Genomic DNA, 23,383 nt, shown 5'->3' with positions numbered 1-23,383 from the left:
TTCACCTGGAGAAAATGGTCACTTGGGCAATTGGAATCTATGGCATTGAAGTCCCTCCCCTCTCCAAACCCCGCCCTCCTCAGGCTCCACCCCAAAAACCGCCCGCCAGTGGCGAAGAGAGACCTGGCAACCCTATTCTGGAGAGATGTATGGGCAGCAGGGAAGCAGCTGCATACACCCCCTGCCTGGAGGCTCAACAGCCATTAAGGGGAGGATTTATGGCAGGGAGAGCAAAACTAGTAAGAAAGGTACACCGAGGTTACTAATTGACTTGCACAAAAATCTCTGCAGCAAAACTTCCATTTTCTCCCAGGATTAACACAGAACTTTCTACACATTCCGGTGGCCTCTTTGATCTCCCAATTTGCCTCGCATCCACCCAGATGCTGCACCTTACCCACAAATGCCTATTCCTTTTCTATCAGCACACACCCTTCACGATAGCACAAACACATTTAAATCAGGGTAAACTCCTGCAAGAAATACCAGCATGCAGATCAGCACGTTATCCTGAACCAACAGCTGTTCTGTTCTTCAAGTTGATAACAGCTACTTTTTTAAAGCCAGCAGACCGCTAGCATGGTGCAGAGCTTAGACTGCCAGGCTACAGTCTGGGAGACCCAGGTTCGAATCCCCGCTCTGCCACAAAAGTATGCTGGGAGACCTTGAGCCAATGACACACAGTCAGCCTAACCTATCTCACAGGGCTGTTTTGAATACAAAAATAGAGAAAGGAAGAATGGTGGAAGCCAATTTAGGTCCCCACAGGGAAGAAAAGGAAGTCATAAGTAACAAAATAAAATTAATAAATAGTCATGCAAACAGTACAATTTTTCCCCTACCTCATCTATCATCAACAGTGTCGAAAATTACCCAGTAACTTAAAGGTGGCAACAGAACCAAAGTCGCACAGTGCCCTCAACCAAACTTGCGCAATGCTCTCAGCCTAACAGTGCTACATTTCCATACCAGCACATGAAAGATACGTTCCTCCTTCCGTTCCTTGGAGTCAGTTCAGCATCTCATTCCTACTCAGCATCGCTGTAAGCAGTTTGTTTCCCCCCCCCCCCTTCACTGTTCTGACCTTCCATTCCCGGCTCAACGCTGAAGTTCACACTAGCATTTGGTTTGCGTTAACACCACACATACACACCGGGTGGTGTTTATTCTGAAGGCAGATCACCATATTGGTGGCAAACAATTAGGGTTGCCAGCTCTGGGTTGGTCAATGCCTGGAGATTTTGGGGGTGGAGCCTGAGGAGGGTGAGGTTTGGGGAGGGGAGGACCTCGGCAGGGTATAATGCCATAGGGTTCACCTTCCAAAGGGGCCATTTTCTCCAGACGAACTGGTCTCTGTCGCCTGGAGATCAGATGTAATAGCGGGAGACCTCCAGCTCCCACCTGCAGGTTGGCAACCCTACAAACAAGGCATCTGTATCTGTTGCCAATGTGGAAAGCAAAAGAGGAGAGAGATATGCCAGGGAGAAGCCCCAGGAGTGACCAAGTGACAACCCCCCCTTTGTTTACTAGTGGATCTCTGCAACACTTCCCCTTCTGCTTGTACTCTGAGAAGTGTGTGCCAGTTAGGGGAGGCAAAAGGATTGGAAGAGAGGGGTGGCAAAGGGGGAGGGAAAACATTCCACGCTTCCAGTGGGCCATTTCTCCGCTCTCCGGTTTCCAGTTTGCCACCAGTGAGGTTCTGCCAAAGTTCTCAAAGTTTCTGTCCGGAGTAGTAGCTCAATAAATTCTCTTTCTGTAACAACTCGGCGACAAGTTAAGTCTAGCCAAAGCATTCCAGAGCCACCTGCATCAAATGAGATGTGCCTGCTCTGTTAGGCAGCCGATCAGGTTGTAGCAAAATCATGCGTGGTATGATCCAGAGCATTACCAATTGTTTTCCCAACTCACGTGCTAATGGTACGGGAGGGGCAGGAAGAAATAGGGGAAGATATAAGAGTAGAACTTTGCTTTTCTTAAGATACTTTATCAAAGTAGTATGCATTTTAATCTCTGCCTCGTAAATTTCTCCTTTAGGGTCCAAGAAACCCTTGAGGACATACTCCACCTATCATACTGTTGCCACCTGCCTTGAGCAAATGGGTCAGGTGTACTTAAAAATTAACACTGAAGTGTTTTATAGAGCCCTTAACCCCCTCCCCCTCAAGTTAAGGGTCAAGCCACAATTATATTTATAAGATGTATATCCCCCCCTTTGGCGTCATGACTTTCAAGGCAACTTATGAGTAAAACCCACAATTTAAATCAACCAATAAGATAAGTTTATTAAATAGCACCTGATCACAAACCTTAAACAGCAGCCAAAACAGGCCATTCAAGCACACCAGAACATCACAGAAACAGACACAAAACAGATACAGCTGTAGAGAGGGATCTCGAGGCCCTACCTTGGTGATCCCCAGCTCTTCTCTGACGATGGGGGTCCACAAAGAAGGGCATCCATAGAAGATCTTAATTTGGGGGCAGGTTCATAAGAGAGCAGGGGGTCTCGTCGGCACCCTGGCCCCAGATCATTTAGGGTTTTAAACGCCACAAACTGTGAAAGAGAGCGGGTACGGCCTTCTTCGGATCTTAGCACTTAAGAAGGCAGATGCACAGGGCAAAGGTACAGCCCCTTATAGGCAAGGGGGCAGGGTAAGCCTGCCTCTGCCCAATTGCTGAAGAGCTGAAATCGTGAATGCAGAAGCCGAGCTAATAGCAAACCCGTCCAAGCAAACAGAACAACCCTCTCTTGTGTTTTTGGTTATGCGCTTCGATATTTAATACCTTTCCTGGGAGATCCTCTTCCATTGGCTGAAACCCTGCAACTACAGATCAAACCATAAGAGATGGAAACTCCAGGGTTTCCTCATCTATGATTCCTGTGGGGTTTTGTGCAGAAGGCAGAAGATTCTGACCTTGCTCCATCAAGAGTAAAGGCCTGGCCAATCCAGATTTGACACGGACTACCAATCAGAAGGGATGTGGTTTCACATGGTGCCTGAAAAGGATCCCGGTGCCTGAAAAGGATCCCAGTGCCTGAACACACTGCAGTCCAGGGCACAATTCAGTCCAGAACTCCTCAACTCGAGCCCCGATGTTCAGAGATTCTCTGATCTTGTTAGTGTGCAAGAAAGACATTGGCAATCCCATGGAAGAACTCTCAACTGAATGTAAACCCTTGCTGAACACAATGGGACTCACTTCTGGAAAAGCATGCATGTGATCAGGCTGAAGAAAGAATGGGTGGGAAGATGGTGGTCCCTTCCAATTCTATGATTCTATGATGGTGAATAAAAACAATCAAGGCTTATCTTTCAGGCAGAAAGCTTGACTTGCTTCACCAGAGGGCTTTTGAGGGAATCTCCAGTTCAGTATCCCAAGGAGATGAATGCCACTTGCTCAGAAGTAAGACCCCCTCCCCACCCCCACTGAATACCACAGGGCAGGCTTTGACAAATTTTCTTTGGCTCCAGAAGTCAGCCCAAAAAGTTAGGAGCCAGGCTCATTTCAGCATTCAAGGTATGTATGGCCATATTTCCTAATTATTGCTACCACAAAAAACAACAACAACTAGGAACCACAACTAAACATATAGGCACCATGGCAACCTGTCTTCTGGGATTTGTCAAAACCCTGACATGGGACTTTTTTCTTAGTAAGCAGCATGCACAGGATCAGAATGAGGGGAGGACAGGACGAAGGTGAAATTGCAAGCCATCCCCACCACTTGACAGAACTGGGGAAATTAATAAAAGCACATGACTAAGTGAGATTTTCAAATCCTGCTGCCTTTTAAATCCCCCCCCCCCCCAGGAAGAAGTTAAAATACCTGAGGCACAATTCTGCCTGCTGAATCACTGCTAGCCTGGGGGAGGGGGGCTGGACAAAAGGAAGGAGGGGTTGTTCTGAGAAAGCATCATTGATAAAGGAATGCAACTGGAATGACAGTGTTGCTGTGCGCTTCCCTCTCTATATGCAGGAGGCTACTGAACAAACATATTTCTGCATTCAGAGGTCATGACAAAAGCATGCAGGTGAGGAACCATATATGACCGGCATGGTTCATAGTTTAGGATCCCAGTTCAGCACCTGCAAAACCACTACAGTTTTTTGGGCAGCCTCCTTTCAAAGACCATACTGAACTGGAGTTTAATCAAATTATGTCTGAGGGAGTAAACCTCAGGAGGCAACATCAGGGAAAGGCCTCAGACTCTATGCCTTGTTGCTGGACCTCCAGAGGAACTGGTTGGCCACTGTGTGAGACAGGATGCTGGACTACATGGACCACTAGTCTGATCAATCAGGGCTCTTGTGTTCTTATCAACTGTGGTTTACTACGATGTCCTAGTTGTAGACTCACTCTATTTTACTTTGAGAAAATGCCTTGTAACAATTTTTAGTAGGAATTTAGCATAGTCCAGTTTCTCCTCTCAAGGATCTCTCAAAGTTAAATGCTAAAGTGGGATGTGGAAGCATTTCACATATGCATGTGAGCAGTGAGCACACACACACATAAAAATGCTAAGGTGACATGAAGTGCACAGTCTGCCATGTCACACACTTCAGCCTCTGGAGCATATTTTGAACTAATGTACACTAAGAAAGACACAATGGTCCTAAAATATATTTTGTTTAAAGCGCACCCCCTTTGCTTTTAAATTGCTGGGTAATAGGTCTTTGCAGAGCAAACAAGTATAGCATAAAGAAGGCAAAACTACAGACTTCCGCAAAATGTAAGGATGGGAGGTCCCTCTTGGACAGTGATCTTCGGCATAAGAATTGGGGTCTTGCATGTTTCTATTGGACCCAAGGAATGTTGGATGTCACAATAGGTCTCAGCAAATACTACGGAGAAACAACTAAATGCCATTTCATCCAGATCTGATTTGTAAAGCTGATTTAGAGCGAAGGAATCCAGCTTAGACAACATTCCTACTCCTGTCTTTCTGAGTACGTCAAGAGGGGACAGGTGCAAACGAAGTTGGCAAGGACTTCTATTCCCTCGCAGTTGGAGAGAAGTGTTTTCCTTCCCTCCCCCCCACCAAACACACTACACGGTATCACAAGGATCTCAGCTTGGTCTCTTCTTTTGAAGTGCAATAAAACCAAAACTGTTTCCAATGCCATTAAAGGAGGCAGAAAGGAACACACCCTTTCCCATCAGGAGGAAAGGCTGAAGAACAGGTTTGCCTCCAAGCAAAGCTACAACCTGTTCATCAGGTTGCAGGAATCCAAGAGCTGTACCACCTCTGGCTTTCAAAACTAAAGGTTCTGCTGACTTGGCTGGTGTCAGCAAATATGCTGCATGGAAAAATTAGGAAGGCCTCCCTTCCCCAAAAAAACCACCTCCTAAATATAGAGAGGGAAGCTCCAAACCACCGCTTTTTACCACTATAACATGCTGGCTATGAAAAGGAACACACTTGCAGCAAGCAGCGTTTAACTTTTAAAAAATCTTCTTTATAAAAATAAACCAAAGATTCAGCCAATAAATGGCTCATCCAATAGATGGGTTTAGCGCCACCATCAGTCTTTCAAGATCAGTAATGTGTACTCTGACTGGCAACAAATCTCCCAGGATCTCAGGTTGAAATCTTTCACACTAGCCTCTATCTGCTCCTTTGAAATGCAGGTACTAGGGACTGAACCTGGGGCCGTCTGCATGCAAAGCAGATGCTCTAGTACTATGCCATGGCCTGGTTAGAAGCTGGTTGATTTGGGTGGCAACTAAACACTGCTCCTTAAGTCTTCAGCCCCATGATCAATTAATGAACACTCCACCTGAATGCTTATCCAAAGTGCTTGACTCTCTAGCACAACGTACACACATTATAGAGGATGATAGCCTTATGGGAGAGCTATACCCCTTAAAACAAAAAACGAAATGGTTAAATAATTATAGTTGATTAAGTCAGTTGCCTTTTCACAGTTTAAACTATGGTAAAAGGTAAAGGTATGGTAAAAGGTAAAGGTGTGCAAAGCACCGGGTCATTCCTGACCCATTCCTGACGTCACATCCCGATGTTTACTAGACAGACTTTGTTTGTGGGGTGGTTTGCCAGTGCCTTCCCCAGTCATCTTCCCGTTAACCCCCAGCAAGCTGGATCCTCATTTTACCGACCTCGGAAGGATGGAAGGCTGAGTCAACCTTGAGCCGGCTGCCTGAAACCGACTCCTGTCGGGATCGAACTCAGGTCGTGAGAAGAGTTTTTGACTGCAGTACTGCAGCTTACCACTCTGTGCCACGGGGCTCTTGTTTAAACTATGACCAAGATATAAATGCATTTTGAGATGCGGAAGGAAATCCAATCAAATTTTCCTCCATTAAATCGCAAGTTACCGCTCGTTAGAAAGTATTCTCTCTCTCCCCCTAGTACAAGGACACACCAGAACTAAGATCTTTAAAATAAAAGAGTACCTTCAACTTGCAGCCTCAGCAACTAAAATCTTCCTTCTCTGATTAATCAGCCGACACTTTATTTGATCTACTGATTAAAGCTTGCATCCTTTCATAAATGTAGAATGTTACACTATGCCATGAATACGCTTGTGTGGGATGAGACTATGACAAAGAATATACCTACACTACAATTATCAGGCCTCTGGAGAGGTGGCACTTATAGGATTGCCAACATCCAGGCTGGGCCTGGAGAGCTCCCAGAATGACAACTGATCTGCAGACTACAGAGATCAGTTCCCCTGGAGAAAATGGATGCAATAAACACGGTGTTGTAGTATGTAAATAAATATTGGGTAACCCTGCTTGTCATCACAACAAAAAGGTAACCTCTGACCCTCACCTAAATAAGTTTGGTACTTCTACTGAGAATCACCACAAGGCACTTACAATAAATGACTGCTGAAAATACTAGGCGTCACAATGAAATTGCTAGGTAACAGGGTGCCCTGGTGCCTGGGATTTGTGGAGCCCTTACTAGTGGATCCATGGATCCCAAGGATAGCAAAAACCTGGAGGAGATGGGGTGGAAATCAAATCATCCCAACAACAACAGTTTTGAGTACTGGTAAAATCAGAAGCCCCCCCCCCCCCCCACAACAGATACAACTACCGGAAAGGAAGACATTTGAGACTGCAAGCAGGGACCTGTCTGATTTTTGCCTATGGAATTTCTGCAGCGTGCCATGTCCTTCCCACAGAAGTAAATCAGAGTTTGGACACTTTCCAACCCCTTCTTCCTTCATCTCTAATGGCAAAAAAAGGGAGCCAAAGGAAATACAGAATGCCATTCATGCATATCAAAACCTTGACATACAGTCTGTGTGCCGCTGACCAGAATAACAGCCTCTCAACTGGAAAATGGGAGAAAAAGATCTGCCCATTCATTTTGTCAATTTCTGGGTCACACTGAGATTAGTCATCTTGGCCGAACAGCATACAGAGGGAGTTGGCCTTGCCCTGTGTCACAGACTTTAATGTAGCTCCAAGTGGAATTGGAGCTACAGATGTCAGTCATTGTTCCTGTGCATATAAGCAAATACTTGGATCTAAGAAAAAGCCATGCGCAAGGTATGCAAAGATCTCCTTTGATATTCAAGCACTCCTCATAAACACATGAAGACGCGGAGAGCCAGCGTGGTGTAGTGGTTAAGAGCAGCGGTCTCTAATCTGGAGAACTGGGTTTGATTCCCCGCTCCTCCACATGAGTGGTGGGTGCTAATCTGGTGAACTGGGTTGGTTTCCCCCACTCCTACACATGAAGCCAGCTGGATGACCTTGGGCTAATCACAGTTCTCTTCGAACTCTCTCAGCCCCACCTACCTCACAGGGTGTCTGTTGGGGGGAGGGGAAGGGAAGATGATTGTAAGCCAATTTGATTCTTCCTTAGGTGGTAGAGAAAGTTGGCATATAAAAACCAACTCTTCTTCTTCTTATTCTGTATCAGATCATTGGTCCATCAAAGATAAAATGGAGGGGGGATGTGCTGGGCGATTGCCAGTGTCCCAACATGCTGACATCACTTCCAGTGTGACCAGAAATGATGTCACTGCATCACAGGCGATATCATTGAATCGCTGGTGAGGCCCTTGTACGTTCAGTCTCCCACTGGTTGCCAGCCTTGTGTTGGCAATCATATGTGTGTGTGTGTGTGTGTGTGTGTGTGTGAAGTGCCGTCAAGTCGTGCCCGACTCATGGCAACCCCTTATGGGGTTTTCAAGGCAAGAGACTAACAGAGGTGGTTTGCCAGTGCCTTCCTCTGTATAGCAACCCTGGACTTCCTTGGTGGTCTCCCATCCTAGACCTCAGAAATCTATTCCCTTGGGGAAAATGGCTGGTTTGGAGGGTGGGTTCGGAGGCATTATACCCCACCAAGCTCCCTCCGTCCCCCAAACTCTGACCTCCCCGGGCACCACCTCTGCAGGAATTTCCTAGGACAGCGCTGGCAACCCGAAGGCTAGAAAAAGGCTCAGGTTCTCATGACTGCAGTAAAACAGGAAAAAGCTTCCCACCTCTGGCTTGAGAACTACTACGGAAGGGCCAGGCTGTTACTGCTCAAGATTCTCTGCCAATCCCACCATCTTTCTTTACTCAACCAAGACATGGGAGAAAGTCTCCCTCGCCACCCTGCCAGTCTCCACCACACCAAGGCAAAAGAGAGCAATTTTTTAAATTTCTGTCTACTGTAGCAGCTGCACCCAACTTGCAATTTGTGGCCATAGGATACAACCCCGATAGAAAAAATGGAGCATAATTACAGTGTTCGTCTTAAAAAAAACACAACGAAGTTAACAGCAACGTGCACCTAGCTAAGCTGTTCCAGCTGTCTTTGGCTGCAAGATTCAGGACAAGATCTAACTTGCAGCCGGTAACATTTGTCTCGGAGAGATTTCCAAGCTATCGAAGTCATTTATTTCTACAGCCCTAACCTGCCTTGCATGAAATCTAACGAAGAAAGCAAAACAAGAAGAACCCCCACATCTAATTGTTTCTTTTGCAGAATTCTCCCCCCTTCTCCTCCTGGAGGTCTGCTGTGCTCCCTCTTGAGGCTAAGACCTCGGGGGAAGGCACAGCGAACCCTGAAAGGCGTTGCACACAGAAGCCACTGGCTGAGCTGATCCTTGTCTCTAGAACCTGTTTTACTGCCTAAGCGAGTTTCTCCCACAAACACACACTCCCTGAGATTCAAGTGAGATATGAAGAACCTGTTTCAGACATTCCACAAAGCCCCACTATTGTGCTTTTCCATTTGAATTCTGTTTTCTTAAAGGTCGCCCGGGGGGGAGGGGGGGGAATAATCTAGAAAAGGGAAAACATCGACGCTTGCATCATGTGTTAAAATTCAGACCAACTATTCTCTACCCTCTGTGTCAAACCACAACATCCAGGCCGTGATGCTGTTCTGTTGGAGATCAGCACAAAATAGCCCCATGTAAGTTAGCACACAGGCACATAATTCAGTTGTCTGGAAGCATCAACAATTTTGCAGTTTTTTTTTTTTTAAAGGAAAGTGCCTAGCCTTTGTGGTTCAGATAATTTTAAGCTTATGCAAAGAAACTAGGTCTGCATAATTTCTCCTGATCTGTAGAATTGGTACCGGTCGCAGAGTTATTATTGCCGATGACTTGGGCATAGGGTTGCCAGCTCGGGCATAGGACTGCCAGCCAATGGCTTTGTTAGCTGGATGTTACTCCCAAACACCATGGGCCTCTCATCTATGTATTTGTGGAGCCGCAGTTCCAGAGGACCTAATGCATTACATTTTATTCTCTCCTCTTTATACAGAGCCCAGATCTAAATTTCTTGCAGCATTTCTAAAGAGCCCAAATCTTTTTTCAGATCCTGAGAAGCTGCTCTTTCTCTTCTCAGCCTAGTTATGCACGGGAGGTTTTGCCTTGGATCTGCCGCTCAAATTCTCAACACTCTGCATAGGGGCTTACTGTTGAGTTTTGAGAATTGAGATGGGGAAAATGTGCATCTAAAGAGTGGCAAATCCAAGGCAAAACTTCCCATGCGTAAATGGTCTCAGACTCCCATCCAGTTGTTTCCTATAAAAGTGTCACTCTTTGCCTTAGCAGCTAAGAAAATCCGGGCTAAAGCTGTCTTTAATCAGGGTCTTTAATGTATTTAATTACTACCCCCTTTTTTGTCAGACTGTTTTAATGTTATTATTTATGAATGGGTTTTGTATGGCAGATTGTGATGGCCTTCTGCCACAAACAATCTTTTATAGTATCGTATCAAGTAGGGCAGTTCCTGGAGACGGGGCAGAACCTTGGAAGGTGGCATTTGGGGAGGGGAGGGACCTCAGCAGGGATGAGACATCACAGAGGCCATCTCTGAAGCTGCCAGTTTCTCCATGGGAACTGATCTATGTGGACTGGTGATCAGTCATAAGAGCTTCAGGCCCCAACTGGAGGTTGGCATCCCTACAACACAGAATATTCAAGTTTTTTTTTTTAGTGTCACGCACAGCTGCGTACATGATCGAGGTAACCAAGCCTGGGCTTCCAAGCTCTTCTGAAAAAAAAAAACTGGACAGAAATAAGAGTACCAAGTTGTGAGGAGCACAGTAGACATGGCCTCTCCTGCCACTTGCCTGTGAGAATTATGGCAAACATGGAATCTGATTTTCAGTAGCAAGAGTCCTGAAATCTGTGGAATTAATAGCAAAGCCAGTGTGGTGTGGTAGTTCGAGAGCTAGGCTATGATCTGGGACACCCAGGTTCAAATCCTTACTCTCCCAGGGAAGCTTGCTGGATGACCTTGGGCCAGTCACACACTCGCCGCCTCACGTACCTCACAAGGTTGTTGTGAAGTTAAAATGGAGGAAAGGAGAAAGATGCAAGCCGTTTTGGGTCCCCACTGGGGAGAAAAATGGGGTATACATGAATAAATAAATATGAACAGCAATAGCAACAGCTAGAACTGCGCCAGGGCTCAGTGGGCATAATATACTCCTAGCACACAGAAGGGGCCAGATGTAATCCCCCTCTTCTCAGTTTAAAGATTCTTAGCTAGCAAATGTTGAAGGGGAGGAGACCCAAGACCCAACTTCCACAGAAGCTTCATACCACCCTTAATTTCACACTGAAGAACAAAAGACTGGGCTTCACATAGTTCTCCATTCAAATTCTCAACGCCAAGGAGCTCTAGGCCATGGGTGTGCCTAGAGTGGTGGGAATTTGTCTCTTCAATTCATTTGAACTTGACGCCCATGGGAGAGGTGGTATTGGTTTTAGATGCCCAGGTTTCAGGCTCAAATCCCACAGAGCTCACTGAACAAGTCATTTGTTCACCTGTCTAACCTCTGTTACAGGCTTGTTTCGTGTGTGTGTGTGTGTGTGTGTGTGTGTAGGGAGAATTGTGAAGTATTTTACACAGTTGAGTCACTTCACACTTGATAATCTGTAAATTTAAAGAGTCACCCAATATACTGCAAGTAAGAACACAACATTGAAGAGCTTTTCACACGAAACTAGCAGCTCAAAAGGTGTAAGAACACATATGAACTCTCAAGGGCGAGTTCACACCTGCGAGTCCACCACAAAACAAGCACAACATCCAGCTGTCACCTTAATGCGTGAAACCGCTGTCACTGATCAAGCACCACAAAATACCATTTTAATTAAATACCATTTTAATTATACATAAGTAAACCCCCCTGTTGAGCCAGACCAAAAATCCATCTAGTTTAGCATATTGTTCTCTAGTGACCAACAAGATGCCCAAGAAACCCACAACAAACCCTACTGTAGCTCTCCAGCAACTGGTATACTGCTCCTGAAGTAGGAGGTTCCATTTAGCCATCATGGATAATAGTTTTCTTTCGTGAATAATGTTTAATCTTTTTTTAAAGAAGCCACCTAAACTATCACCCTATCCTGTGGCAGAAGATACCACAAATCAACTATGAGTGTTGTGAAGGAAAGTTTTTTCTCTGCCCTGAGTCTAATGCCAATCATAGAATAGAATCATAGAATCATAGAACCATAGAGTTGGAAGAGACCACCAGGGCCATCCAGTCCAACCCCCTGCACAATGCAGGAAATTCACAACTACCTCCCCCCTCCTCACCCCTAGTGACCAGAAGATGGCCAAGATGCCTTCCCTCTCATCATCTGCCTAAGGTCACAGAATCAGCATTGCTGACAGATGGCCATCTAACCTCTTCTTAAAAACCTCAGGGAAGGAGAGCTTACCACCTCCCGAGGAAGCCTGTTCCACTGAGGAACCGCTCTAACAGTTAGAAAATTCTTCCTAATGTCTAGACGGAAACTCTTTTGATTTAATTTCAACCCGTTGGTTCTGGTCCGACCTTCTTGAGCAACAGAAAACAACTCGGCACCATCCTCTATATGACAGCCCTTCAAGTACTTGAACATGGTTATCATATCCCCTCTCAGTCTTCTCCTCTTCAGGCTAAACATACCCAGCTCCTTCAACCTTTCCTCATAGGACTTGGCCTCCAGATCCCTCACCATCTTTGCAGCCCTTCTCTGGACACGTTGGAATCAGTTGGAATCAGTCTAGCATTTTGATAGACTCTGACCTCTTCCCCATCCTAGGAACAGTTTTGTAAGCCTCTATCACACCTCACATTCCCTCCCCGAGATATTCTTTATATTGTGCTTTTGAGAATTCAAAGCATTTCATTTTTATAATCCCAGTAAATCCCTACAGCCATGGAGAGGAAAGAGGATGCGGTTGGCCTAAGATTGTCTACCGAGTTCAAGGAAGAGGAGTAATTTGAACCAGGGGCTCTGAGCCTCCTAGCTCAGGCTCCTGGTTGCCACCCTATACCAGTTCTCCGAATTTGTCAAGCTCCCTGTCACCCAACTACGAGCAAAGCTGGCGTGTGCATACACGTCACAAAACCAGTCCCAAACTCTTTTCACGAGTCCGGCTGAACGGGTTTCTTTTCAAAGGAGAACCCTTCCCTGTTCCACCGCTGCTGCCCAAAGGGACATTTTGACTTTGATTCCTAAGCCTACAGCAAGTCTGTTTGCCCTGTTGCATCAGATGGCGTCTCGCTCCTTGTGTGTTAACCCCCTCGCCGTCCTCACCTGTTGGAGAACCCGATCCAACGGCTCTGCTTTGCTCAGTCCCTCGGGGGTTAAGCCTGTCACTTCTTGACACTGGTCGCTCAACTCCAAGTTGTCTGCTTTCACCAAGCATTTGTGCAGCGTCCCTACCTGAAAATATTTCACATAGTGGGGAGACGGGAATTGGGGAGAGAGAGACAAAGTAAGAAGCTGGAACTGTAGGGCGTTTCATGTTGATTTTGTTAAAGGTAAAACATAATGGCTTGCATTGCTGGAGTTTTACAGACGGGACAAGACTCCCTGTTTGAAGAAGGCATTTATTTCTGTTTCTCAGAATTCAAGATCTTTTTGATCCTTCAATGCCTCTTTTTTCCCTGGAGAGGTAGAGAGACTGCCGCCCACCCCCTCTGCAAAGAGACTGGCCTGCCATTCTTATATAATCCTGAGAAGTACATGTTTACCCCACCAGAAACTGGCTGGTTTTCATGGGAAGATCAAATCACACGGCAGGCAGTGAGTCTCCTTTTTAATTGGGTTTGGCCACACTGACAACTGGGCAGACATTTTTTTAAAATAGCAATGACTTCAAGAGTTCGCTTCATTGAAAGAAGAAGGGGGGATTTAGATTCGCTCTTATCCACACACAGAAGACCTCCCCCGGGGTGTTCAATTCCCATATAAAGCGACAGGTCCCAAGAGCAGCACGCAGGCCTGATTTTTTAAAAACACAACCACCAGATAGCCCAAATGAAGAAACCGCTCGACTTCTAGAAGAAGGAAAAGCTTTGCCATTCCTAACCTAGCATATATATAAAAAAAAATTGTGTTTGGGAAGAGGGGGACAAGAGCGGTTATTTTGTCAATATCTGTAAATTTCGTAATTTTCAAGATCACCCTTCTCTCTTTAACCTTTCAAGCACAATTGTGAAATCAGCAAATCTACCCCTATGGGAAAGGGGACAATTCTGGTCAGACAACTGAACTCTTCCCCCCCACAAAAGTTTTGGGAGGAAGAGGGATAACAGCCCAATGCTTTCTCAAGGGTAAACCCTAGTGAACTGGGTGGGATTTATTCTCAAGCAAGCATGGGCAGCCACGGAGTTTCTTTCTTTAAAACACATGCACGCACAAAGAGATTTGCTTTTTTTGTTGTTTTGTTCATTTTTGCATATCATCCAAATTTGGAACAAGAGTTTGGGAAGCCATACCTTCTTGCTGTGTAGATCCACAACTTGCCACACCAAGAGAATTAGTTCCCTCTCATCGGAACCCAGCTTAGCCCCATATGCACCAGCTGTTGCCCCAAACAAGACCACCACAGAGTCACTGTGCGAAGAAGCCGTCATGACCACAGGGAGAGACAACTACAATCAAAAGCACAGGTAAAAACAAAAAAAGAGAAAGAACAAAGGAGGAAAATAAAAAGGGAAGGGGAGGGGGGGAAAGGAGAGAAGAGAAGAGAAAAAAGTAACACAAACCAAAAACACAAAACCCCCACACGTAAAGGGTCACCCCCTTCCTCCAAGTGGAAATCAAAAAGGGCAATATCAGAAAGCCAGAACTATGGGGTAGGGGAGGGTCAGGAAGAAAGTAGCGCTTTACACACACCCACAAAATAGATCAGGGAGAAGAAATCTCGCCATTGTACCTGGTTGGGATGGATCTCTTTTCTCCCTGGGTCTGACTGGGAGAGGAAATCAACAAGCTGTGAGCTTCTGTCCCTTTGACATCATGGCAGGAACTCAGGCTTCGGCATATATTTTTAAAAAATCTTTCTTTCGCCCTCTCTCCTCTCCTTCCCTAAGTTACCTGCCCATGAGAGAGACCATGTGACCCTAGTCAATCTCCCCAAAGGGCAACATCATTGGACCTTTGGGAAAGGTGTAGGAGGGACACAGAGAAAGCAACGCCTGCCACAGCCTACCTGATTGGATTTTTTTTGACTGAGATTAGAAGGGAGACTCCCTTGCTCTCTCCCTCCCCCCACCTCTCTCAGTTTTAATTCTGGCTCCAGGAAGTGCTTTACCTGCTTTGAGTTTAACTGGAGTCTTTTTATCAGCACTGAGCAAGTGGAAAGAGGTGGATTGCTTCCCCCCCCCTTCCACAATGGTATGGGGGCCTCTTTTTGCTTGCAGAGGACTCTTTGACTAAACAATATTGTATTTCAGCAGTTTTTGTTCTACTTTTTTATTTGCCATCTTTTGTCACCTGGGCACAAATCTCTCTCTTTCTCTCACTCTCTATTTTGAATCCTTTAATTGTTTTGAAGTTACAATCCTCTACATGCATAGAGCCCAACCCTACGCAGAGCTAGTGGGTGCTTACAACACATCGATCAACCTTATTAGGAAGTAAATCCCATTACTTTGAGGAAACAAAACACAGGAGCCGGCTTATTGAGTTGCAACCTTATGTTCATTTGCAGCCAGAGCATGTTCGGTAGTGGGAAGTGCTGTCAAGTTGCAGTCAACCTATGGCTACCCCATAGGGTTTTCAAGGCAAGAGAGAACAGAGGTGGTTTGCCATTGCTCGCCTCTGCTTAGCAACTCTGGACTTCCTTGGTGGCTGACCCTGCTTAGCTTCCGAGATCTGAGGAGACTGAGCTAGCCTAGGCCATCCAGGTAAGAGTGTGTTTACTCAGAAGTAAGTCCCACTGTGTTTGATGATCAGGAGTAAATTCCATTCAGCAAGGCTTCCAGATGAGCCCTAGGCCTTTTATATAGGGACATTTCCCCATCGTCACCCTGCTGACTGCTTCGGATCTCTGCCTTGATTATTCATGCCTTTTCCGCCCATCAGAGGTTGCCTTACTCTCCCCAAGCGTTTTTCCTGTGTTTTCCAGATTCAGGCTAAAATAGCATCTGGAAAATGTGAGCAAAACGCACAGGGAAAGCAAGGCAACCTCTGAAGGGCAGAAAAGGCATGAATAATCAAAGGGAAGCCCCAAAGCAATCAGCAGGGTGACCATGGGGAAATGTCCCTGCATAAAAGACCTGAGCTTCTGTTTATGTCCATATAGAATTAAATATGCTAAAACTTGTGCAGCATATGTATGTTTATCTGAGTTTTATCCCACTGTTTCTTTAAGGCGATCCAGGCAGGTCCCCCCTTCCCCATTATTTAGCCTTACATAGGATTGCCAGGTGTCGTCCCCCCCCCCCGGCCACTGATGGAGGGATGGGGAGGTAGGGCTCCCAAATCCAAGTTGGGAATGGAGTCTGGGGAGGACAGGGTCCTCAATGGGGTACAATGCCATAAAGTCCACCCTCCAAAGCATCCATTTTCTCCACAGGAACTGATCTCTGTAGTCTGGAGATAAGCTGTAATTCCAGGGAATCCCCAGGTCCTGCCTGCAGGCTGGCATCCCTAGCCATACAGAAACCCTGTAAGCTTAGGGTTGCCAACCTCCAGGTAGTAGCAGGAGATCTCCTGCTATTACAACTGATCTCCAGCCGATAGTGATCAGTTCACCTGGAGAAAATGGCCGCTTTGACAATTGGACTCTATGGCATTGAAGTCCCCCACCTCCCCAAACCCTGCCCTCCTCAGGCTCCGCCCCAAAAACTTCCCGCCGGTAGCAAAGAGAGACCTGGCAACCCTATGTGAGCTAGGTTAGGTGAAAAGACGCTGACTGGTTCATCCTGGCTTCACGGCAGCAGGGGCCTTGAACTGAGACTCCCTAGCCCAATGGCAGAAATGTAATCCTAAAATGATCATCTAGAGCAAACTGTGTATGCAAGTTTCCACATTTATAGACCCAATACTTTATTGTTTGCAGTGCTTGGGTTGTGTGTGTTTTTAAAGGAATTTTCACTGGAAGGAAGAATTGAACTCAAAAGGATACTTGTGAATCACAGAAAGAAGCATATGTGATCTTCTGTTAAAAATGCACACTACCCCAAAGCAGAGTTATGATAAATGGACTTTAAAAAGGTAAAGGTCCCTTGTGCAAGTACCGGGCATTCCTGACCCATGGGGTGACGTTACATCCCGATGTTTCCTAGGCAGACTTTGTTTATGGGGTGGTTTGCCAGTGCCTTCCCCAGTCATCTTCCCTTTACCCCCAGCAAGCTGGGTACTCATTTCACCGACCTCGGAAGGATGGAAGGCTGAGTCAACCTTGAGTCGGCTACCTGAAACCGACTTCCGTCGGGATCAAACTCAGGTCGTGAGCAGAACCTTTGACTGCAGTACTGCAGCTTAACACTCTGCGCCACGGGGCATGAAGTTTAAAGAAATTTAGCCTTTCCAAGTAAACTGCCAGTTTTCGTGCTGCGACTTTAACCTCAGGCAAACCTGAGCAGCTTTATAAAGTACAGATCTAAAGGGATTTGCTATTCTCTTTACACAATCCTCTAAGCCATTGCTGCTACCACTAGCAAAAAGAAATCTCCCAGCCAGCCTTGAGTGGATCAGAAGTCCCTCCCTTCCTTGTCTTTGGGGAAGCTTGGAGGTCAATTTTTAGCATCTCTTTTTTTCTGATTCTTGTTTTTTTTGGGGAGTGGTTTATCTTCTGAGATTCTCTGCTTTGATGGAAGGGCTTTCCCTTCCCAAATATCTCTCCCCACCACCACCCAAAGCATACAGCACCTTGCATTCAAGCTGGGTCTCTCTTTCCTTAATAAATCCAGAAGAATAGCTGTGTTAAGTCTATTGTCGAAACATAAGAGTCTAGTGGCCTCTTAAAGACTAACAATGCTTCGTGAGTCAGAGCTGACTTTTTTCTAGTCAGACCTGCCCCGGGTACTGGCTCAAGACAAGCTTGGTTGCTTGATGGTGGCAAAACCTCATGAAGCAGAAAGAAAACTCTTGTAAAGAAATGCAACCTCTGAGACCTATTACACTGCTTGATGTACACACATCCTCAAGAGCCCAGCATGTAACAGAAGGTGAGACATGGAAGCCATGTTCTAGTATATAAGGAATAAATGAACTTACAGGGAGCTTCATTATACTAGAAGGGCTTTTATACATTTTTTACAGTTTATTATGACACAATTATATTATTAGGATGTGTGCTAGATTATAACTCTATGACTGACCAGTGAGAAAGGCCTTCTCAGGCCGAAACGCGTTTGGTCCTCTTTGGATCCTACTTTGGTCAATGTAAAATTGTACATCACAGGTGTTTAAGTTTGCATATATTGAATGTGGATATCTTGCCTCTATCAGCTAGAGGCCTTATGTTTTTAACTTGACTGTGCACCTTATTAAAATTTATATATTTGTAATTTTAGCATTTTTCAGCTCAACCTCTTCGGTTTGGAAATAGGAACTGACCAGGAATAACATTTGAATATGCAACTAGGACATAACCATGAGGGCTGGAATACGGTAAAGAAAAACAGGTCCCCTGACTTTCATCATGAGGGCCGGAATAAAAAAGGAAAAGGTCCCCTGTTCAAGCACCCGGTCATTCCTGACCCACTGGGTGATGTCACATCCCGACGTTTTCTAGGCAGACTTTGTTTACGGGGTGGTTTGCCAGTGCCTTCCCCAGTCATCTTCCCTTTAGCCCCAGCAAGCTGGGTACTCATTTAATCGACCTCGGAAAGATGGAAGGCTGAGTCAACCTTCAGCCGGCTACCCAAAACCAACTTCCGTCAGGATCGAACTCAGGTCGTGAGCAGAGCTTGGACTGCAGTACTACAGCTTACCACTCTGCGCCACAGGGCCGGAATAGGGTAAAGAAAAACAGGTCCCCTGACTCTAATAAAAAATCCAGGGAATCTTTGTTAAATGCTCTGCAGAGAGATAGACGCTCTCTTTCCCCCCAGAAAATTGCTTCACATCTATTATTTAGATATATTTATACCCCAGTTTTTTCTCCCCAATGGGGAACCAAAGCAGCTTACAATAGCACCTTCACTTCCTCCATTTTATCCCCAGAACTACCCTGTGAAGTTGCTTAGGCTAAGTGGCCTCAGATCAGCAAGCCAGCTTCTGCGGCAGAGCGGGGAATCAAACTGGAGTTTTCCTGAAGCTAGTCTTACACTCTAACCACTACACAGTGCTGGCTGAACAGGTAAGAGTTATTAAATATGAAAGAATCTAAATAAAGCAAAGTTCCCATCTCCTGGGAATTTAATATAGTAATAGGTGCAAACTCCCTTTCCGCTTTTGTATCTGGCTACCTTCATTTTTAAAAAATTCTCATTGCAGATGTATAAAAACTTCAATTCGTTACTAGAAGTACAAAATATACTCTGCATGTTATCTCTTGCTGACCACCGGTTAAAAAAATTAAGTTTCAGAGCCAAGTCTATCTGAAATCAAAACTCTGGTTAAAAAAAAGGACATCTATTGAGAGAAAAAAATAGCTAGTAACAATACATAGGGTTGCCAACCTTCAGGTACTAGCTGGAGATCTCCTGCTATTACAACTGATCTCCAGCTGATAGAGATCAGTTCCCCTGGAGAAAATGGCCGCTTGGGCAATTGGACTCTATGGCATTGAAGTCCCTCCACTCCCCAAACCCCACCCTCCTCAGGCTCTGCCCAAAAAACCTCCCGCTGGTGGCGAAGAGGGACCTGTCGACCCTAACAATACATTTCTAGCCTGTGCCTTTAACAACTGCAAGATCAGCACAGATATAGCATCTGAAGCTATCTCTAATGATAAAAAAGAGGAATTTCTGCCACTCTTGCAGTTATTAAAGGCACAGAAACCCCACCAGAAAAAGTTGTAATCTTTGTTATCCTCCACCCCAGATTATCTCAACTATGGAGTAAATTGAGCAAGATTTTCCAAATATGAAAAGTGCTAACTGGTCTGTTTTTGGCTGCAGTCTGGCTTTAAATTCCATGCAGCTTGGAACATTGCCACTGGTCTCTCAGCTTTAAGAGTCTGCTGATAACCTAACCAGAGAAAGAGAACCATAATAGTGCAGAGCGGATGATGGGAGAACAGCAAATATGTTGTTTGGATGGGGCTACTTCCATATGAGTGCTCAAAAAGTAGAAGATTTTAGATCAGAGAAAGCCAGAATGTACTTGAGCAACCCATGATCATATACTAATTTAATTGACAGGAAAGTACAGGTGTGAGACCTTGCATACTCAGGACCCTTTCACCCTCTGTTAGTGCAATTCCAACCTGGTCTACACAGAAGTAAGCCGATTTTATTCAGTGGAGGGGAAGTGTTCCTAGGATGCAGCCTAGGCAAACAGATACTCTACTCAAAACAATTTTGTTAAGAATTGTGATATATACCTTTATTTAATGGAGAATAATGTGGGGAGGTAGTATGGTGTAGTGAGTAGAATTGTCAACTAGGATTGGGAAGATTTAGGTGTGAAATCCCCACTCGGCCATGGAAATTCACTGAGTAACCTAGAGCTGGTCACTCTCCCTCAGCCTTGTATGCTTATAGAGTCTCACTGAACTGAAAACTGACTTCTGAGTAAAACCACACAGGATCACTACAGTTCTTTAAGATGAGAGGCCCAAGAAAAATAAGCATACTTTAGAAGCGCCATCATTGGGTTGGAAAATCCAGATTCAAATTCCTACGCAGCCGTGAAGCAGGATTTTGAATCAGTGCCTCCATCTCAGCCCTGCCTACCTTACCGAGTTGTTGTGGGGATAAAAGGAGAAGGAAGACCACAACTTAGAAAAAAGGGCGAGGTAGAACTGCGATACTGCTTCAGAGGGCCGCTCGCATTGCAAACAGCCCGGTGGCCACTCAGACAGGATTGCAGATAATGCCAGACGAACTCGGAATTGCTCAGAGCTAATCAGGGGCTTATCCAAATGCAACAAGCATTTAAACAAAGGCATTTCAGAGGTGTGTACAGATAAGCCAAGGTGAGAGAGCCAGCTAAAATGGAAAAAAAAGATTAAGGGCACGTACATTTCGGGAAGGCAAACCTACCTGCCTGTGGGTTACAAATTTCGGCATCCTTTGGCGAAATTCACCGCGGAGCGTGAGCAGCCGGTGGGTCTTGCCTCAAATAGAGCGGCCTTTTCCACAGGTGCTGCGTTTCCTGTGGAATGTTAAGTGGGCTTGTTGCATTCCTGGGGCAGGTGCTTCATTACCATGGCCTCCAACCCGACTCCCCCCCCCAAAAAAAACAAAAAAAGAGTGGGAAAGTGCTGAGGTGAATGTCAGCCATCTATCCTGGGGAGAAAAAATGTTTTTCTCCCCAAAATGAATCAGTGAAGATGGTTATTTTGCATGTGCAATAAGACTACCATTAACAGAGTCTCCAGAAAGAAGGGAAACTACAGGTCGGTGTGAATTTGTTGGAAGAAATGTCAGCATAAAGTTTTGAGAATGAAGGCCTAGGAGGGGGAAGTGTTATCTGTAACTCTATCAGTTTAGGACTATGCTCTGTGCATCTTGTAGGAAGCATTTTTGCCATATAATTACAATTAATTTCTAATGCAGTGGCTCCGAAATTGGGAAGTTATTCCTTTTTTAAATAAATTTTTATTAAATTTTTATAACATACAAAACAATACAATATCAAAAAGTTACAATAAAAAGACAAAAAAAACAAAATTTAAAAAAGAAAAAGAACTACACAAGAGTATCTTTATATACTAAATATTACTTTCATTTATATCAAATCATTAAATTCAAAAAAGATACCCCTCCCTCCACCCACCTCAAAAAAGTGACCCTTCACCGGACTTCCGTAGAAGTGTCTAAACAGTTTTTATCATAGACTTATCAACAATATAATATAAAATTATTAAATCTGATTTCTATAACTGGCTAAATAAAATTGTAAAATCCATTTTTGCCATCTTATCCCAATATGAGGCGGCCTTAAATCATATTTTTTTAAATTCTTCCATGTCGTTTCCATGTAGGAATTCCGTTAATTTGGCCATCTTCATATACATCCATATTGGGGAGTTATTCCAAGTGGTCTGTGAATCCACACGCGCACTAAGCGTTGTCATTTTGATCTTTGTCATTATGTATTTTCTCAGTCAATGGATACTATTACTAATTTTACAATGATTATCATGGGGGGTTTCAGTGAACTTTTTTGCTAGTAAAAAAGGGTCCTAATACTATCAAAAATTATGGGAACCACGGCTGTAAGGTTCTACAAGATTTGTAGGTGATTGTTATTCTTCTGAGGGAGGGGCTGTGGCTCAGTGGTAGAGCATCTGCTTGGCATGCGGAAGGTCCCAGGTTCAATCCCCGGCATCTCCAGTAAAAGGGACTAGGTGAGTAGGTGATGTGAAAGACCTCTGCCTGAGACCCTGAAGAACCGCTGCCGGTCTGAATAGACAATACTGACTTTGATGGACCAAGGGTCTGATTCAGTATAAGACAGCTTCATGTGTTCATGTGGATGCCTACTCAAGTGAGTGTCTGGTATTCCCAAGCCATATCTGTGTCCAAAATCACTCAACAACTTCTTGGCTATATGAAAAATCTGATGGTCATCTTCTTGTATTGTACTATAACGAAATTATGGGGTGCATCCCTTTCCCCCTGTCCTTGCAAGGAGGGTTGCTAACCTCCAGGTGGGGCAGGGAGTTCTTCTAGAATTGCAACTGCTGTCCAGATCACAGAGATCAGTTCCCCTGGACAGAATGGCAGCAATGGAGGGCGGACTTTCCATCCCACGCTGGTATACCCTGTTGAGGTCCCTCCCCAAACTCCAACCCCAAATCTCCAGGAATTCTCCAACCTACAGTTGGCAACCTCAGTGGGGGCCCAGGGCCCAGTCTGTGCACTTTATAATGCATATCTCATAAATAGTTACGGTTGCCATCCTCCAGGTACTAGCTGGAGACCCCCTGCTAATACAACTGATCTCCAGCCGATAGAGATCAGTTCCCCTGGAGAAAATGGCCCCTTTGGCAATTGGACTTTATAGCATTGAAGTCCCTCCCCTTCCCAAACCCCATCCTCATCAGGCTCCGCCCCTAAAACCTCCTGCCAGTGGCAAAGGGGGACCTGGCAACCCTATAAGTAGTTCCAGAACCATTTAGAAGATTGCCACTTTCACCCACCCTTGCCCTCCCAAGCACGCAGCTGTTCCTCATTGCTGTACTTCCCCGATTCATGAGGTGTGCAACCTTTTCTTTACTGAGAATGTCAAGAAATAATATTGTTCATGTTTGCCAAGAACAAAACCAGGAGCCACTTCCTGCAGCGGGTTAAATCCTTTGAGCGCTGGGCACTCTGAGTTAATTTGTAACTGAGGTCTCGATGAAATGAAGAGCTACGGCAACTCCAATGCTCCTGGTCGCACTTAACGAGAGATTCTTGTTTTTGTGCTACAGACCCAAGACAAATAGCACAAAGAAGAAGAGTTGGTTTTTATATGCTGAATTTCTCTACCACTTAAGGCAGAATCAAACCGGCTTACAGTCACGTTCCCTTCCCCTCCCCACAACAGACACCCTGTGAGG

General features: G+C 45.2%; 1 protein-coding gene across 2 annotated transcripts in view; it reads right to left on the bottom strand.

Moving 5' to 3' along the window:
• The window catches only part of ESRP2 (epithelial splicing regulatory protein 2), a 64,027-nt gene extending 49,187 nt beyond the window's left edge, over window positions 1–14,840 (bottom strand). For both annotated transcript variants that reach the window (XM_056862850.1, XM_056862851.1), the window contains exons 1-3: window positions 14,651–14,840; window positions 14,211–14,366; window positions 13,024–13,152 (exon numbers count right to left, since the gene is read on the bottom strand). In XM_056862850.1, coding sequence (XP_056718828.1) covers window positions 13,024–13,152; window positions 14,211–14,348 — 267 coding nt within the window. In that variant the 5' untranslated portion in view covers window positions 14,349–14,366; window positions 14,651–14,840. The remainder of the gene's footprint in view (window positions 1–13,023; window positions 13,153–14,210; window positions 14,367–14,650) is intronic.
• Between the last annotated feature and the right edge of the window lie 8,543 nt (window positions 14,841–23,383).

The sequence above is a fragment of the Euleptes europaea genome, chromosome 17, assembly GCF_029931775.1.
Source record: "Euleptes europaea isolate rEulEur1 chromosome 17, rEulEur1.hap1, whole genome shotgun sequence".
Classification (NCBI taxonomy): Eukaryota; Metazoa; Chordata; class Lepidosauria; order Squamata; family Sphaerodactylidae; genus Euleptes; species Euleptes europaea.
The sequence above is the reverse complement of the archived record's forward strand: the minus strand, read 5'-3'. Positions and strand labels throughout refer to the sequence as shown.